This window comes from Babylonia areolata, chromosome 11 (assembly GCF_041734735.1).
Source record: "Babylonia areolata isolate BAREFJ2019XMU chromosome 11, ASM4173473v1, whole genome shotgun sequence".
Taxonomy (NCBI): Eukaryota; Metazoa; Mollusca; class Gastropoda; order Neogastropoda; family Buccinidae; genus Babylonia; species Babylonia areolata.
In genome coordinates, this window is record NC_134886.1 from 13,290,018 (window position 1) to 13,310,638 (window position 20,621).

General features: G+C 41.1%; 1 protein-coding gene across 5 annotated transcripts in view; it reads right to left on the reverse strand.

Annotated features, from left to right (window-relative positions):
* The window catches only part of LOC143287550 (polyamine-transporting ATPase 13A3-like), a 188,200-nt gene that overhangs the window by 21,896 nt on the left and 145,683 nt on the right, over window positions 1–20,621 (reverse strand). For all 5 annotated transcript variants that reach the window (XM_076595626.1, XM_076595625.1, XM_076595623.1 and 2 more), the window contains 6 exons: window positions 20,520–20,562; window positions 19,341–19,450; window positions 16,723–16,819; window positions 15,018–15,090; window positions 6,778–6,925; window positions 5,861–6,006 (listed from right to left, as the gene is read on the reverse strand). In XM_076595626.1, the coding sequence (XP_076451741.1) occupies window positions 5,861–6,006; window positions 6,778–6,925; window positions 15,018–15,090; window positions 16,723–16,819; window positions 19,341–19,450; window positions 20,520–20,562 (617 nt within the window). The remainder of the gene's footprint in view (window positions 1–5,860; window positions 6,007–6,777; window positions 6,926–15,017; window positions 15,091–16,722; window positions 16,820–19,340; window positions 19,451–20,519; window positions 20,563–20,621) is intronic.

The window sequence follows — 20,621 nt, forward strand, 5'->3', positions numbered from 1 at the left end:
AATATGTTGTTGTTAGTCGGGACATGTGAAGGCTTTCTACAGCCTTTGTGTCTTTAGCTGAAGTCTTTATTAAGTCCACTAGGTCTTCAGAGAGACTGAATGGAAGGCAGTGTTCAGACAGAAACAAACAAATTCTGATCTTAAGGTCCATGACTTTATCCGTCAAACTAGGGCCAGCAAACAGAGGTTTTGCACAAGGCATTGTGGAGGTGTGCGAGTAGGAAGCGAGCTGTTGAAGATGGTCTGGATCCTCACTGTGTTTCACCAACGATCTCTTTCCGTTTTTTCCATAGTTCAGTTTTGTGTTGTTACAGCATTTGCAAATAGCCAAACCACTTGCGTCAATTTTCGCGCACCACATCGAGAATTTCCGTTTCAGTTTGTCTTCATGGTTGAGCCATTCATTTTTCCACTTGTTCTTACAATCTTTGTCGATTTCTCGAGCTTTTCTCTCGTCAGAAACTTCCAAAAACGGCATTCTGGCATGTGAAAAACTTGCAGTTTTGCTTCCCGCTACCCGAAGATTAAAGCAAAGATGCTTCCCCTTCGCAAAGACAGAGCTTAGGCTAGCGCGGGAAGTGAAGCCAAACTGCTGGCCCTTGCATTTCAGAAAGTAGAAAAACAGCAAATCAGATTCGAGAAGCTGACGATCACGCGGTAAGCACGCTGAAAGCAAATGCTTAGAGTCACGTAGGCCAGCCACCTATACTGACGTTTCATTAAAAAAGTGATGCCTCCTTTGGTTGTGGGATATACCACTCTGTGTTTACTTTACTCGAACGAAATAGGGGGTGAAACAGTAATGTCTCTCCTCCCCCTTTCATTTTTTGTCCGTCCCGGGGACGGACTGCTTCTATGATTTTCCGTCCTAGGCGATTTTTTTCTCTCGGTAAAATACAGAGTTTCAGGGCTAAGTAACAGTGTGTGTGTGTGTGTGTGTGTGTGTGTGTGTGTGTGTGTGCCTCTCTCTCTCTCTCTCTCTCTCTCTCACACACACACACACACACACAGAGACACAGACACACACACACATTCTCTCTGTTCTCGCTTTCCAACGAACAGTCCCATCCGGATTCCAGCGGCAAAAATGGGAGTCGTACACAGCACGCGCGGCCAGACACAGCTGGCGCTGGCTTCAGTTTAGCTAAGCACTGGTCAACCAGTCAAGAGAGTTCCATCTTCCGGTGAATAGTTCAGTATTCAAGTTCCGACCAAAACTTTCCCGGACCAAAAGCATAGGGACAAAAAAAAAAAAAAAAAAAAAAAAAAAAAAAGTCGAAATTTCATCAAGACGGAAATCCGTATGAGACGGAACCACTTGCACCCCTGTGCCTGTCACATCTGTACTGAAACACCACAACATGGTATTGCCTGTCACATCTGTACTGAAACACCACAACATGGTATTGCCTGTCACATCTGTACTGAAACACAATACAGTATGCCTGTCACATCTGTACAGAAACACAACACGGTATCACCTGTCACATCTGTACAGAAACACAACACGGTATCACCTGTCACATCTGTACAGAAACAACACATCACAGTATCACCTGTGACATCTGTACAGAAACACAACACGGTATCACCTGTCACATCTGTACAGAAACACCACAACATGGTATCACCTGTGACATCTGTACTGAAACACCACACGGTATCACCTGTCACGTCTGTACAGAAACACCACAACACAGTATCACCTGTCACATCTGTACTGAAACACCACAACATGGTATCACCTGTCACATCTGTACTGAAACACCACATGGTATCACCTGTCACATCTGTACTGAAACACCACAACATGGTATCACCTGTGACATCTGTACTGAAACACCACATGGTATCACCTGTCACATCTGTACTGAAACACCACAACATGGTATCACCTGTCACATCTGTACTGAAACACCACATGGTATCACCTGTCACATCTGTACTGAAACACCACATGGTATCACCTGTCACATCTGTACTGAAACACCACAACATGGTATCACCTGTCACGTCTGTACAGAAACACCACATGGTATCACCTGTCACATCTGTACTGAAACACCACATGGTATCACCTGTCACATCTGTACTGAAACACCACACGGTATCACCTGTGACATCTGTACTGAAACACCACATGGTATCACCTGTCACATCTGTACTGAAACACAACACGGTATCACCTGTCACATCTGTACTGAAACACCACAACATGGTATCACCTGTCACATCTGTACTGAAACACCACAACATGGTATCACCTGTCACATCTGTACTGAAACACCACATGGTATCACCTGTCACATCTGTACTGAAACACCACATGGTATCACCTGTCATATCTGTACTGAAACACCACAACACAGTATCACCTGTCACATCTGTACTGAAACACCACATGGTATCACCTGTCATATCTGTACTGAAACACCACATGGTATCACCTGTCATATCTGTACTGAAACACCACATGCACCTGTCATATCTGTACTGAAACACCACATGGTATCACCTGTCATATCTGTACTGAAACACCACATGGTATCACCTGTTATATCTGTACTGAAATACCACAACATGGTATGTCTGTCACATCTATACTGAAAAACCACAACACAGTATCACCTGTCACATCTGTACTGAAACACCACATGGTATCACCTGTCACATCTGTACTGAAACACAACATGGTATGCCTGTCACATCTGTACTGAAACACCACAACATGGTATCACCTGTCACATCTGTACTGAAACACAACATGGTATCACCTGTCACATCTGTACTGAAACACCACATGGTATCACCTGTCACATCTGTACTGAAACACAACATGGTATCACCTGTCACATCTGTACTGAAACACCACAACATGGTATCACCTGTGACATCTGTACTGAAACTCCACAACATGGTATCACCTGTCACATCTGTACTGAAACACAACATCGTATCACCTGTCACATCTGTACTGAAACACCACAACATCGTATCACCTGTCACATCTGTACTGAAACACCACATGGTATCACCTGTCACATCTGTACTGAAACTCCACAACATGGTATCACCTGTCACATCTGTACTGAAACACCACATGGTATCACCTGTCACATCTGTACTGAAACACCACATGGTATCACCTGTCACATCTGTACTGAAACACCACATGGTATGGCCTGTCACATCTGTACTGAAACACCACATGGTATCACCTGTCATATCTGTACTGAAACACCACATGGTATCACCTGTCACATCTGTACTGAAACACCACATGGTATCACCTGTCACATCTGTACTGAAACACAACATGGTATCACCTGTCACATCTGTACAGAAACAAAACATGGTATGACCTGTCACATCTGTACTGAAACACCACATGGTATGGCCTGTCACATCTGTACTGAAATACCACATGGTATCACCTGTCACATCTGTACTGAAACTCCACAACATGGTATCACCTGTCACATCTGTACTGAAACACCACATGGTATCACCTGTCACATCTGTACTGAAACACCACATGGTATCACCTGTCACATCTGTACTGAAACACAACATGGTATGCCTGTCACATCTGTACTGAAACACCACATCACAGTATCACCTGTCACATCTGTACTGAAACACCACATGGTATCACCTGTCACATCTGTACAGAAACACCACAACATGGTATCACCTGTCACATCTGTACAGAAACACCACAACATGGTATCGCCTGTCACATCTGTACAGAAACACCACAACATGGTATCACCTGTCACATCTGTACAGAAACACCACAACATGGTATCACCTGTCACATCTGTACTGAAACACCACAACATGGTATGGCCTGTCACATCTGTACTGAAACACAACAACATGGTATGGCCTGTCACATCTGTACTGAAACACCACAACATGGTATGGCCTGTCACATCTGTACTGAAACACCACATGGTATCACCTGTCACATCTGTACTGAAACACCACAACACAGTATCACCTGTCACATCTGTACTGAAACACCACATGGTATGGCCTGTCACATCTGTACTGAAACACCACATGGTATCACCTGTCACATCTGTACTGAAACACCACATGGTATCACCTGTCACATCTGTACTGAAACACCACAACATGGTATGCCTGTCAGATCTGTACTGAAACACCACACGGTATTGCCTGTCACATCTGAACTGAAACACCAGAATATGGTCAAATCAAATAAAATAATGGTGCTCAGAGCCTCGCTGACCACTAAGGCCATGTCAAGGCTATTAGCATCTACTTCAAATTAAGAGTAAAAAAGTACAATACAAACTAATCACTGCTTCAAGCTTTTCACTCATAAAGTTAAAAAAATCTTTAAATCTTTAATCCAGTTTAAAACATTCAAATCTTATTAAAAATGTTCACTTCTTTCAAGAAGTCCATTAGCATCCATGGAAGGACATCACAAAACAAAGTCTTCGCAAAATCTGCCGTGTAAAGTCTGTTTCTAACGTCATGCAGATCCCAGCAGTCAATGAGTACGTGTTTCACAGTGAGAGGCTCGTCACAGGGAATACATCGAGGGGCCTCCTCTCATCTGAACAAGTAAGAATAAGAAAGAAAAGCATGACCCATGCGCAATCTGCACAGCACAGACTCCTCTTTGCGATTCTTCATGACCAATGGGAGGATCTTTCAGGTCTGGATGAATTTGGAACAGCGTGTCTGTCTGGGTGACTCCTCTTGCCACAAATCTGTACTGTAAGTGCTCACTTTCTGTTTTATGTCTGTGTATGGAACACAGGACATGGACAACTTTACTTTGTGGCATTCTTGGCCAGCTGGTCCGCTATCTCATTACCTTGAATGCCAACTTGGCCTGGAACCCCGGCCAAAACGACATCAAAACCTTTGTTTGTTAAAAATGTCAAAGTTTTTTTTTTTTTTAATCCAGCAATTTCAGATGTGACAGACTCCTGCAGGCAATCATTTCCAGAGCTCACAAGGAGTAAAAAAAATCATAAAACACTTGTGTCTTGCTTGCAGAAGCATTTTCTGTGCCAGAACCAGTGCAGTCAATTTGGCATGAGGGCTGGTCAGGAAAGACAAGACTAAATTCAGATGCAGCAACACCCTCTTCAGACTGCAAACCATTAGTGAAGATTTTTTGAAATGTGGGAAATTTGTTTGCAGAGTTCAGAAAAGTAGGTTTTATAGGCCAATGAACTAGTGAAGTCTTTTCGGTGTGAGGCCAGACTGAATTGTACCTCTGGTGTTTACAGGTCCACAGTGTGCTGTCAGGGAACTCTGAAAAGTCTGAGATGCCCTGACATCCAGATCAGCATTTTCCATGTGTGGCTGAATACATAGCCCCAGAGGAGGGATGCAGTTTGGGTTGTTGTCCAATTTCTTACTGAAAGGGTTGTTGAAAACACTGTCATTGGCGGCTTTTTCGGTTCAGAGAAAAGTTTCAGACACAACACACACAAACACACCCACATCGGGCCACTGGTGCTTTTAATTCAAAACATCCTTGTCTCTAGATTTGATAAGAGCTGCTTGTTTGACTCTCCAATCCAAGTATAATGCTTGGCAAAAGAGTTCATTGGATCAAAACAGAACAGAAGATAAATGGGCTTTTCATAACCAGAATGGAGACCAGAATAAGACCCTCCCCCCCCAACACCCCCCACCCTTTTTTTTTTTTGCTTTGCTCTTCGAAACGAAGGAATTTATTTCAGTAAATCAACCCCCCACTCCCTCCAAAAAACCCAAAAATCAAATTTCCGTCATAAACACAAAGGAGATGCATCCATGTAAAATCCTCTGTAGTCATGTCAAAAAGCTAGCCCTATGGATGACCTACCATTGGTGTAGATGGGTTTGCGGAAGGGGGGCCCTTTGGAAAAGCTGACCGCCACAGCAATATACATGAAGGAGGAGGACAGAAAGATGATGGTGCTCTCCCATGTGTCTGTCTCTTTGTCTGGCTCCAGGTCATTCTGGTAAAACCTGACATACACACAAAACAAATTAAATCATGTTGTTTGTAGCCCACTGGGTCAGACACAAATACATACTTAACACACACATAAACAGCAGGCATACAGTCTCTGAACATCTTTTAATGGTACCTAACACAATACATCTCAACTATCAGGTAGTCTGAACTTTATACACAACCAACCAGTCAGTCAGCCAGCCCAAAAACCAAAACTCCCACCCCACCAGCCATCCACCCTTTCAATTTGTATCCCCCACCTTTCCATTCCCCCATCCCCTTCCTTCCCCTAACTCCCCACCTCACTCCAACCCTGACTGGTCCATGCAGTAGTGTTTCTAGATTTATAACAACCAACCAGTCAACTGGCCCTAAAACCAAAACCATACCTCCTCCCACCCCCCTTGTCAACCTCCCCCCCCACCCCCCCAACCATATATCTATCCTCTAAACTTGCACCCCCATGCCCCTGTCTGCCCCATCCTGCCCTTTAGCCCCGTACACTTCTCTCCCATCCCCCATCAATCACACACCCTCTCATTCGGAATCCAGAGGTACAGCTGGTCCATGTGGTAGTGTTTCTAAATTTATTACAACCAACTAGTCAGCTAGGCATAAAACCAAAACCATAACTCCAACCATCCCCCCACTCTGTTAACCTTCCCCCCACACCCCAACTATCCACCCTTTCAACCTGCACCTGCTCCCCATACCTAACTCCCACCACACCTGCTCCCCCCTACACCCCCGTCCAATCCTCTCCTCCATCTTTGGCAACGTACGGCTGGCTCATGAGGTAGAAGAGGATGCCGAGTTGGAAGGCAGCCGTGATGGCCACCTGCATGAGGATAGACAGGATGTTGGACACCTTCATCAGGCTGTCTGGGGGCTTGTGCCTCACCAGCTTCTCATAGGCCCCTGTGTAGCCCACTGCACACATATCATCCATCATCATGATCATCATACTGACAATGATACAGCCCACTGCACACACCATGCACATCACCCATCATCATGATCATCATACTGACAATGATGTAGCCCACTGCACACATCACACATATCACCCATTATCATGATTATTATCATGACAATGATGTAGCCCACTGCACACATCGCACATATCACCCATTATCATGATTATCATCATGACAATGATGTAGCCCACTGCACACATCACACATATCACCCATTATCATGATTATTATCATGAGAATGATGTAGCCCACTGCACACATCGCACATATCACCCATTATCATGATTATCATCATGACAATGATGTAGCCCATTGCACACAACATGCACATCACCCATCATCATGATCATTATCATGACAATGATGTAGCCTACTGCACACACTTCACAGATCAGCGATACTGATAATCACCATCATGACAAAGATGTAGACCACTGCACACACCATCCACATCACCCATAACCATAATGACTATCATCATAACAAAAATGATAATAATAATCATGCACATAACATACAGAACACCCTAACAATAATGATCATGAAGCTGTCAATAATAATGATGCACACAGAATGCAGAATAGCACTGATTATAATGAAAATCTTCATGATGAAGACAATGATGATGCAGATGATACTAATAACAATGACAGCAATGATAATGGCAATTATCACTTTACACAGCATACAGAATAGCAAAAATGATGTGAGAGATCTGCAGCAGCTGAAATATGAAACATCATTTGTTGATAAAGGTTATCTGGTTCTGGATCCATATTGCTGAAAATTTTCTTTATTCAATTCTGAATATAAAAAAAACACTTTCTTCTAATCATAATACATTTACAAAACAAGACACCATAGCCAAATACATTTTGACTTGCAGTGTCACTGAACGAGAAACTATGACGGGCACAATATAGTCGGGAGGCTAAGTTCAGAAAAGTGAAACCACCTGAACGTTATGTGTTAGAAGCAATCATCCACCCGAGATGTAATGTCTAGATACAGCGTAATGTACTCCACATGGATGATACTTCAGTATTTGCGAAGTATGTCTGCCATGACAGTTTTCAAAATGGCCACCAAAATGATTAATTTTATTACATCTCTGGCATTTATTGGAATATTGGAATAAAATGGCAACATTTAATGGCTATTTATAAGTTTTTTTATCATGAAGAATTCAAATATGTAGTCAAAGTAATGATTGGTGAAGTGCATTGCACCCTTTTAACCGATTTTAATAAAAATGTGCTGGTATTAAGTGATACAAAAAAAATCCTTGTTTACTGAAATAAAATGACAAAGTAAATGTTTGTATGACTATATACACATGTTTTGTCGTCAATTCAAATATGACAAGGAAAATATTCACCACTGAGAATACTCTGAGTGAAACAAATGTTTCATGACAGACAGTTTGTAGTTCTCAGACCATATGCACCCAATGAGCCATCAATGGACATTCAGATCAGGACTGTCGGGTGCAATAGCTGAATGGTTAAAGCGCTGGACTTTCAATCTGAGGATCCCAGGTTTGACTCTTGGTAATGGTGCCTGGTGGGTAAAGGGTGGAGATTTTTCCGATCTCCCAGGTCAACATATGTGCAGACCTGCTAGTGCCTGAACCCCCCTTCGTGTGTAAACGCAAGCACACACATTAAAGATCCTTTTATCCATGTCAACGTTCGGTGGGTTATGGAAACAAGAACATACCCAGCATACACACCCCTGAAAATGGAGTATGGCTGCCTACATGGTGGGGTAAAAATGGTCATACACGTAACAGCCCACTTGTGCACACGAGTGAACATGTCAACAGCCCACAAACGCAGAAGAAGATCAGAACTGCCAATTTCAAAGCAAAAGGTCAAGGAGAAATCCACACTGGATTTGACATGATTTGGCCAAGATACATGACCGAAAGAAACAAGATGCTCCAAATCCTCCAAAGACGAAAGTTGATCCAATGCCAATCTTGACTGCCACATCTCATACTCCTCTGCCACATGGACTGTGACGCAAAAGTGTGAGGCAGTGATGAAGAAACTAGGTGAGAAGTTCGCCAGACATTTGACTGGCAGCTTTACTGAAAAGCAAAAGATGTTGCAGCAGGACAAATGGATAGCTGCAAGGATTTTGTCATCATATTGGGATGGTTCCACAAACTTCAAAATTGATCGGAGACAACATGAATTCATCAGGCCTTTAAAGCATCTGGTTGAAAGTGGTGTCCTTGGTGAGACAACAGTTGGAAATATGAACAGAAAAAGATGGAACCATGTAATCCACACACAAACGCCCTGGAAGCCTACTGGAAGCCCTCTGGTCAGTTCTGTAGACATGATTTTAAAAAAAATGGGCAAGGGAGAGTGGAATAGTAACCAATAACAGCCTCCAAGACGCAGCAAGAAAGTCGCAGAGGGTTTCTCAAACAAGGATGACCAGCAGATCAATTCATCTCTTGAAGATCTGGTCACAAGGCTTGTGTCAGTAACTGAAGATGTCAAAATCATGTTTGAGGAATTTGAGTTCAGAGAATGCATACTGCAGATTATGGAGACAATACACAAATCCTTTCTAAATTCTCTTGCGGTTCACCAATGCTCTTCAAGACAGATCTTGGGAACTTTTCCCTCTCATCTTTTTCGTGGATGCTGCCTTGGTTTTGTGCATTCCATTACTTCCGCTACACCTGATGGCAGTCTGAGTCATTTTCTTGGCGGACATAAAGATACTCCTAGTGACAGCTCCCGAGATGCATCAAGGCTTCGTAGTTGAAGGAGACTGTCATAATCAAGTACCAGCTGACCATGCTATTGAGCAGCTTTTTCGCTGGCGACAAGGAAGAAAAACATGAACCTCCACACAAGGACTGTGGAGTGAAAAGGCTGAGAACAGACTGAAATGACCCCCTAAAAGCTTATCAATTTATTCCAGACCTTCAATTCCTTTATTCGCACAATATAAGAAATATCACCATGAGTGATGTTATCAGCGATCTCTTGGCAAGTGATCAAGTGACATCAGAACCATTGGCTTCCATGAAGTATTAAACAAGAGAGCTTCACAGGTCTGGAAATTTTTACACAGTTGAGGTCAGTTCTGGGAAAGAGAAAGCCTTTGTAACTGAAGCAGACACATAATATTTCAGGTGTGTTATAATGGCAGCAAAAGCAGATATAATGAGCACATACCAAAGTTAGCAGATTAACCTCTTGACTGCGTTGTTGACGTACAGCGAACGTCATGAAATGTCGCTCACCAATGGTGTATTGATGTACGCCGTACGTTTTGTAACAATGTTCTATGTTTCGAGTCCCGCATTGCAGAAAATATAGTCTGCTAACCATTAAATTAGCTCCCTTGAGAGCTCTTTATCTCCTGAGTTCCATAAGCTAAAAATATTCACCTCATTGTCATATTTATGGCAAAAGTTTTGCAAGTTTGTACGAAGCTAAAGTTGTGTTTGCAAAGCCATGGCGGAACACAGACAAACTCCAACACTTGCACAAGTATTGGAAGAAATCTTTCAAGATGCAAATAGTAGAGATGAAGATTGTGGACTGAATGAGATAGAACCGCGTGAAGTTGATGCTGAAAACGCCGATCCTGACATGGATGGGGCTGGGAGGTGGGGTTGCATGACAAAAATGAACACAGAAAAGCTCAGCTGATTTAAGATGCAGGTGGGTATTTACGAGGTTTGTCAGTTTATCATTTGCTTTCTGTTTGTTCTAACAATGAATATAACTGCATTGTGTGTGTTTTGAATGTGTTAGCTGTGGTAAGTAGCTTCGTCAGTGACTGATCACTGTGTGTGTGAGAAAGACATTCACTGTGTGTGTACTGTGTGTGACCAACAGTGCGCGAAGAGGCGTGCGTCGCTGGCTGGCACATTGCTGACAGCGTGTCGCATGCATCTTTCTGGTATTTGTTCCTGAGTGTGTATTGGTTTGTTGTGTGTGTGTGTGTGTGAGAACGCAAGAATTTTAATGTAAGGTCACCGACCTGTATACATCTTGGGTGCACGTGTTGCACACACAGCTTAACTAAAATAAAATAGGAAGAACGAAAACAATCCACATAATACACAGTGAGCTCACTGAGAACAAGTAAACTAAATGAAAAGCACAAGGCTGATATGTCTGTTTAGGGCTGAAAGTACTCTTCTCTCAGTCTTAATGCATAAAAAACAAACATTGCAACATCTCTGGTCACATTACAACTTTCGTTTTGCAGCAGAAATGATAATGACAGATTTCTAATATGTTGCATATGCTTGAGCAAATATTTCCTTCTAATATCATCATATAATGGACAAGCTGTTAGTACATGTAGTTCGTTCTCTATTCTACCACCACATGGGCAGTTTTTCAAAACATCACAATAACGCTGATTTATTTTTAGTTCATTTATACCAAAACGGAACTTAATGAAAGCTGATCTAAATTTACTGATGGTAAGATCAGATAAGTATTTTTCAGGTTGTAATAAGGATTTGAATGACCTATATGTTTCATAACGATTACTTCCGTTGAGTTTGCTTGCCCAATCCTGTTTAAAGCCATCTATCATGCGTTGTTTGAATATTTTAAGAAAAACATTTACATCCCCAACCCCGCCATTTATCCAAACTTCTGAAAACCCATAAATGTCTAAGCAATGTTTCAGTCCATCTGCCCAGTTTCTTGAAGACATATCAGCATTGTATGTCATCTTATTTACGTTCATTAGGTACGCCTGTTTCGGGATTCTCGATAGAGACATTTGATTTAGCTTAAACCAGTATCGCAAAGTACTGATGCAACTATCAATGTATAATGGATATTGACCAAGATCACCATAGATCATTACATTTGGGGTTTTGGGACTGACACTCAAAAATCTTTTACAAGCAAACAAATGGACAGACTCAACTGCTTTGAAGCGCATTATTCCCCACATTTCAGATGCGTATAATAGCATAGGTTTTATCTGCGCATCAAAGAGTTTAAAAAACACGGTTCTGTCCATATTGCCAAGACTCCACATTGTTCTCATAATTTCAACCACCCTCCCTTTTGCCCTGCCAGCGAACTCTTCAAGTGCAGAAATGAAAGATAACTTGGTAGACAGCATAAAACCCAGATATTTATAATTGTTTACAACTTCAATTTCGTCTCCATCGAAATACCATTTTTCTGCTTTAGACAGATGGCCACCCTTTCTGCAAACCATTATTTTTGTTTTATTCAAATTTACTGTCAGTCCAAGAGATTTAGATGCTTTGTTAAGATTATCTAATTGATTTTGTAAACCTGCTGGTGACGATGACAGCAAGACAATATCATCTGCAAACAATAACAGAAATATTTCTTGTAAGCCTGGCAAAAACTGAAAACCGTGTTTTCCATTCTTGGTCACCTCGTCAGCGACTTCTGAAATCAAAAGCGAGAAAAGCAAGGGAGACAACAAACATCCTTGCTTTACTCCTGCAGGACAATCAAAAAATTCTGAAACATAAGGCCCCCATCGGACACAAGACTGAACTGTACTGTACATCGCTTTTAATATTCGGATCATTTTGGTTGATGTTCTTATCTTGTTAAGCACTGCCCATAGACTATTTCGATCAACTGAGTCGAAAGCCTTCTGATAATCTATGAAAGCAATATAAAGCTTATTCTTCCTTGCTCCATTTAAACATTTTTGGATAATGCTACAGAGAGTAAATATGTGATCGATCGTAGAGTAACTTTTTCTGAAACCAGCTTGCTCTTCCGAGATTTTACCTTCACATTCGGCCCACTCGTACAACCTCCTGTTTAGTATTGATGTGAAAACTTTACTAATTACGCTTAATAAGGAAATACCTCTATAATTTTCAGGATTGTTTGCATCGCCTTTTTTCAAAAGTGGAATAATGTGTGTGTGTGTGAGAGAGAGAGAGAGGGGGGGGGGGAGGAGGGGGGGGAGGAGATAATGTTTACAAAACTGAAATCAGAGAATGATATACAGAATTGTATGCCTAAATCACTTTGTAAATGCAACACTTGTAGAAGTGTGTGTGTGTGTGTGTGTGTGTGTGTGTGTGTGTGTGTGTGCTGTCATTTTGTTTTGTATCAGTAAGGGAGAATGAAGGGGGTGTGGCATACTGTGAACCAGTTTCAGTGTGTGTGTTGGGGGGAGGGGAGAGGGGAGTGGGGGAATTAGGTAGGGTGTGTGTGTGTGTGTGTGTGTGTGTGTGTGTGTGTGTGTGTGTGTGTGTGTGTGTGTGTGTGTGTGTTATTTCAGCTTCTGAAAACAATCAGAAATAAAATGGTACAATTTCATAAACTTTATATATGTAAAAATAACAAAAACCTCCAACAAACTTATTTTTTTATGTAATGTGTTTCAGGTATGCAGCATAGTGATGATAATAATAATAATAATAATAATAGTAATAATAATACATAATTTTTCTATGGTGCGATATCCAGCACCAATGCTGCTCAAAGCGCCTTACATCATCCAGTTGACTATGAACATGCCTTAAGGGACCTCCAACACGTTGTTTGTGGAGATTACACGATGTAAACATGGACCTGTACAAGACAGTGGTGTTCATGTGCTCGCTTTGAACTTGGCTGTACAGTAGTGTGCTAGTGTAAATTTAGCTGCAGGAATCCATGGAATGAGAATACGTCAGCCTGAGTGTACCAAGCACATGAACAGACAAGAGAGAAGTATAACACTAACTTTCTGGGACTTATGTGCTTTGATTTCCTGATCTGAAATGACAACTGATTATTATCTAGAAAACATGGAATTCTGCACAGAATTAGTTTTTTTATGCTGTTCGTTTAAACTAAGAGGCCTGACATTGCACTGATATGTGTACCATGGGTACTTCAGCATCGACAGCATGTGTTCTGTCGCAAATGCCAAATGAATGCTTCATATCAATACTCAATATTTCCAGTATAAAGAGCGAATAATATAGTTTCTAGCATCAAAAGATGATGTAAAATCAACACTTTATGTTAGCTTTGAGTGGTAAGTATTTGGTACAAGTAATAGACATTGTCCTGTTGAAATATGTTAATGTGCGGACTGAAATGTATTGATATGCAAATTAAGCCCCTATTTTGTGTTCCAAATGCATGGATAACTGTAAATTTGGATTTGTTGTACTCAGAAATGGTATAATTGACATAACAACCACAATATTATACACATATTTGCCCATAGTACAGCCTGATTTGCTGGGTTAGTCAGCCATTTTGAAAAGTGTCATGGCGGCCAAGGTATGGATGGCCTGAATTATCATCCACCACTGTTCCTTTATAGATGTGTAGACTATGCATTCAGACTAGATGTTTGCTTCTAACACATAATGTTTAGGTGGGCACTTTTTTTTTTTTTTTTTGCAAGCTACAGATTTCAGCCTCCAGACTAATAGCTGAGTGGTTAAAGCACTGGACTTTCAATATGAGGGTCCCAGGTTCAAATCTCAGTAACAGCACCTGCTGGGTAAAGGGCAGAGAGTTTTCTGATCTCCCAGGTCAAGATATGTGCAGACGTGTTCGTGCCTGAACCCCCTTCATGTGCATACACACACAAAATCAATTACGCACATTAAAGATCCAATAATCCATGTCAGCGTTCGGTGGGTTATGGAAACAAGAACATACCTAGCATGCACACTCCTGAAAACAGAGTATGGCTGCCTATGTGGCTGGGTGAATAAACAGAATGGCCATACATGTAAAATGTTACATATCTGTGTGTGTGTGTATGTGTGCATGCCTGAAATCTGAATGACACAGGGAACGAATGATGAGCACCCAATGGCAGCCATCAGTTGGCTTTACCCAGGCAGGCAGCTTGCTGTGCAAATGGCCTGAAGTTTGTAAAGCACTTTAGAGTTTGGTCTCCGGCCAAAGATAGGCACTATATAAGTATTCATATCATCATCAATGAGCTGTACCCAATGATGATAATAATGACATGCAGATGTAATCTTAACATTCCAGACTGAAGATCAGTCTGTGGCACAGGTCAGATGCATAACTCACAGAGGATGGCAATGGTGGTGGTGATGATCAAATCGATGTAGAGGAACTCCAGATCAGACAGGTTGGTCTGGCACTGTTGTCAACAATCAGTCAGACACACACACACCACAATGCAACACACCACAACACACATACACACACATTCACACATAGACAGACAGACAGACAGACACACACACACACACACACAGAGTTAGATTAAGGCAGTGGTAGTCAGGTAAGATGACAAAAGAAACCAAACCAATGGAAACAAAAACTTATAGAGCTACAGCAGCAGATGGAGTTGAAGTTGGCTTAAAGAAGAGTCAGACAGACAAGCAACACACAACAGCGACAGAATCAGATCAACAGATATAGTTGTGATGCTGACAAACAGGAAAGAGAGAGACAAGAACAGACAGAAAAAACCAACAAAAGATAAGATGAAAATAGAGTGGAGGTGAACAAAGATGACGGAGGTAAAACAAAGAGGAAAGATGGTGTATGGAACAAAGACACTAATGGAGAAAATAGACATGTCATCAAAATATGAACACAAATATTCAAGATGTGCAGAACACAAGATGAGGAATGTGGAGAACAGAGGCGTGAACAAAGAAGAGACAGAGGTTAGATGAAAAATGACAAAGAAAGAAAGATTTAGTGGGTCAACAAAGAGACAATGCAAAGAGGAAAGACATTGGAGACAAAGAGGAAAGACACTGGGACAGACAAAGAGGAGACACAAAGAGGAAAGACAATGGGGACAGACAAAGAGGAGATACAAAGAGAAAAGACATACGGGACAGACAAAGAGGAAAGACATATGGGACAAAGAGGAGATACAAAGAGGAAAGACATATGGGACAAAGAGGAGATACAAAGGGGAAAGACATAGGGGGCAAACAAAGAGGAGATACAAAGAGGAAAGACATACGGGACAGACAAAGAGGAGATACAAAGAGGAAAGACATTGGGGACAGACAAAAGAGGAGATACAAAAAGGAAAGACATAGGGGACAGACAAAGAGGAGATACAAAGAGGAAAGACATACAGGACAAAGAGGAGATACAAAGAGGAAAGACACTGAGGACAAAGAGGAAAGACATTGGGGACAGACAGAGAGGAAAGACACTGGGGACAAAGAGGAGATACAAACAGGAAAGACATTGGGGACAGACAAAGAGGAGATACAAACTGGAAAGACATTGGGGACAGACAAAGAGGAGATTCAAAGAGGAAAAACACTGGGGACAGATAAATTGGAGATGCAAAGAAGAAAGATATAGGGGACAGACAAAGAGGAGATACAAAGAGGAAAGACACAGGGGACAAAGAGGAGATACAAAGAGGAAAGACATTGGGTGCAAAGTGGAGATACAAAGAGGAAAGACATTGGGGACAGACAAAGAAGAGATACAAAGAGGAAAGACATTGGGTACAAAGTGGAGATACAGAGAGGAAAGACACAGGGGACAGACAAAGAGGATCTAGATTCAAAGAGGAAAGACATTGGGGACAAAGTGGAGATACAAAGATGGAAGACTTTAGGGACAGACAAAGAGGAAATACAAAGAGGCAAAGACTTTCGGACAAATAACGAGTTAGGAAATACAAGCCCCAGAAGAGAGACACAGATGAAAGACAAAGTAGAGACAAAGAAAAAATAAAAAAAAAGAGGCAAAAAGGAAAGACAAAGAGGTAAGATAAAAAGCAGAGACATACAGTGTAGAGAATGAGGACAGAGATAAACTGGATGAAGCTGTAGAGCGCCATGTACTTGAAGCAACCGAAAGACGTCACCAGCGCTGCACGGCCTTCCCTGTAAAACCAACAACAATGCACACACACACACCATTAGCTTTAATTTATTCCTGCTTTCTTCTAATAATAAAAATAATAACAGGACACTTACAAAGCAATTTTAAATATCTCAAAACACTTCACATTAACATGTCAAATAGACACAAACCACTTAAGTGTGCGCGCACACACACACACACAACACACACCCCACACCCAAGAAACACATACCCACCTAAAACACAAAAAAGCAACACACACACATAAAAACACAGCCAAATCATTTTTTGTTGTTGTTGTTTTTAAAGAAATCAGTTGTGTAACTTCTTTGGTGCCAAGAACATGTGTGTATGTATATATATATATATATATATATATATATATATATATATGTCCACTTAAATGCTCCACTATTTGCCAAGGACAAATATGTATATCCACATGACCTCATGAATTTTCACATTTCTATTTTTTAAAGTTGTTGTGTCCCAATAGGCACCACAAGGAAGACTTGGTATGTCTACTTTAATTATTCACATGGAGCAGCACCCAAACACACTTTTTATGATCATAGTTGGATGTTAATTGAAGCACCCATCTCAGATGTTCAGACGACCCTTTCAAAATGGCAGACAACAAAGCCACAACCTGGCCCAGATGGTTGGAATCAGCAGTGTGTAGTAAAAACCTTTTGCTCTTTTGTTACCCAAGATGTTGCAGAAGCTTTACATGTCACTGAAGATGATGAATTTACTGCTTGTGGTGACAAAATATTGTCAGATAGTTTGCTTGATGAGAATGACAGTGAGAGTGATGATTTGCAGAGAGTGACAGTGTGTTAATTGAAGAGCTTGATGTTGCAAGAAAATGAGAGAGCAGAACATGAGGCTAAGAATAGCTCCGAAGTTGAAACAGAGATGAATTCAAAGACAACCCATCTCCTTCTGGGGGGCAGGGAAGGAGGAAGGGACTGATAAAGGGAGTGGAATAATTTTGTGCACTGCAGGAATATCTGAACAAGTGTGTTTTTTTTGTAAAACACGCCCACATTGATCAAAGAAGGGGATCAGTATTGATCCCCCTCCCACTGCACAGTGGGTCAACTGGGTCACTGTTAACCTCTTTGATATTGCCTGAACAGGAACATGCAGTGAGTAGATATGGCACCAGCAGGTGTGGCATGTGAAGGCTGTGTGTGTGCACATGTACATGTGTGTGTACATGTGCATGTGTGTGTGTGTGTGTGTGTGTGTGAGGACAAGGAGTAAGTGCAAAAGCAGAGACTGGTCTGCTGAGACAGAACTGACAGTGCAGGGGGAGGTGATGCCCAAACATGGCAAAGATATGTCATGCCCCTACCTTAGCTTCCATATGATCAACCTGTCAAGAACTGCTGCCAAACAGCAAGCAGTTGACATATGGAAGTTCAGGATGATGCTGGATAAGATCTATTCAGCTCCATTCCCAGTCAACAAGAAGCAGGAGGCCATCAATTCAGCAACCTTCATTTCACAGTACAGCACAGAGAGGCTTAAACTTTTGCAGACATGTCCTGTTCCATATGCCACCTCACAAACAGCAGCCTCAACGACCACCTCACCAGGTTCATCTCCAAGGACAGATTGCACATGACAGAAACGTACAGTGTAAACAGTACACACTATCCATAGGAATATCCCAAGGCATGTCCACTGTGCAAATTCAAGTTTGATGCCAATCTGCAGGCACTGAACTGTTGTGGATGACTGTGGGGCCTGTAGACAGAAAGGCATGACAGGTGTGTGCAGCAATAGTCACTAATTGGCTGTCTTCGAGAACCAGCATATCTCGCTTGATGATGTCACCCATGTTGACAGGAGCAGACCTGACCTGTGCCTGGTTGACCAGCATTCATCATAGAAATTGTAAACCCTTTGGATACCTTTATTGACCGGTCCCACCAAAGCAATTTTGACAAGTATATGCCACTGTGTCTAACACTAAACAATGAAGGCTTTTACACAAAAATTATGTTGATGATCAGATCACTGGGGACAGTACACAGAAAGGTGGTGCCAGGGCTGATACAGATGGGGTTACCCACGTCGCAAAACAAAGGTCTCGCAAAATACCTCAGTGTACCAGTCATGATTGGGTCATGAAAGGCTTGGCAGAGGTGGAGTTGCTTGATCAATTCTGTGACAGTAGAAATAGACTTTTTTGTTGCACAAAAATTATCTTCACTCTGAAATGCCTAAATAGATATTTGCAATTAAAATGATTGGGGAAAATACCCAGATTAAGAATCCTTATCTACTTTCCTTCGTAAAAACATTTACTTTCTGTATCGCTTATAGTTTTTATGCTGGAATTTTATTTATCTATTACCCCTGAATCCTCAAAATACCTCAAAAGGGGGGAGGATAGGGGGGGCATGGGGGGGGGGTGGGGTGGGGGGAGGCACATTTTCACAAAATTCTCTGGCACTGAATGAATTAACCAAAATGACAATCAACGATCCTTCAACAACAACTGCAGGAAAACTTCCCTGCTGGTCTCACCTCATGGCAGTCACAACACACTCAATGTTGTTGACACGTGATGTGAAAGGGGCAGCCACTGATGCCTCAGCCTCCGACAGAGAGATACCAGCATGGGCAGCTTTCAAGGCCTGCACAACCACACTGATCATACTTCCACACCCATTTTGTTTGCCATCACTTTGGTAATAGTGATATAGTAATGATGACACTATTATTAATGAAATAATAATAAAGGTAATGGTTGTAATTTGGTAACAGTGATATAGTAATGATGACACTATTAATGAAATAATAATAAAGGTAATGGTTGTAATTTGGTAATAATGATATAGTAATGATGACACTATTAATGAAATAATAATAACAGTAAAGGTAATGGGCGTAAGTTGGTAATAGTGATATAGTAATGATGACACTATTATTAATGAAATAATAATAAAGGTAATGGTTGTTTGGCATCATTTTTTGTAATGATGATGACATTATGACACTAATAATAAAATGATTAAGGTAATGGATATGATGATAATATCAATGATCATCATAATTACTACAAATATAATTATGATGATTACAACACACACACTAGTAACAACAAAATAATATCACATTCAGTTGTGAAAAAATAAAAATAAATAGAAACAAACAAATGTTTATTAATTGAAATAATAGCGACTGGAGAAGGATAATAAAAATAATTATAACCATACTAATATTTTTTTTCTTGTGTTCTCAGATAAAACTTTTTTTTCAATCTTGTCATCACAAGCACTCACATAAAAACACATACAAAGACAAACACAATTTTCTGAAGAAAAAAGTCAGACACTGGTGTTGAAAGAAATAACTCTATTGCCTGACCTGCCACACAAACCCTTGAACAAACAACAATATAGATCAACACTGGAAATATTTTTCCAAGCTTTCTAAAGTCCCCATTTAATATTTTTCATGTTAACAAAGCCTGTTTTATTACTTATAATATATACTGAAAAAAAGTACGAGCTCATGTCCATGTAAAAAACCACAGAAACTAAAAGAAGAAATGATGTGCACATCCAAATAATACAAAAATAAGCAAACTTATCCAGCAATCCCAGCTGAAAACAATTTCAAGTCACTACAGGCACGGACACACGACATGGTCACACAGTCACACACACACACAAACCAGTGCAACAAATAGTAATGGCATACCTCACAATCATTGGCCCCATCTCCACACATGCCCACAATGTAGCTGGAGAAAGAATAAAAACAACATGAGAAAACATTATGTGTTCATGGTTTGACTTGTTA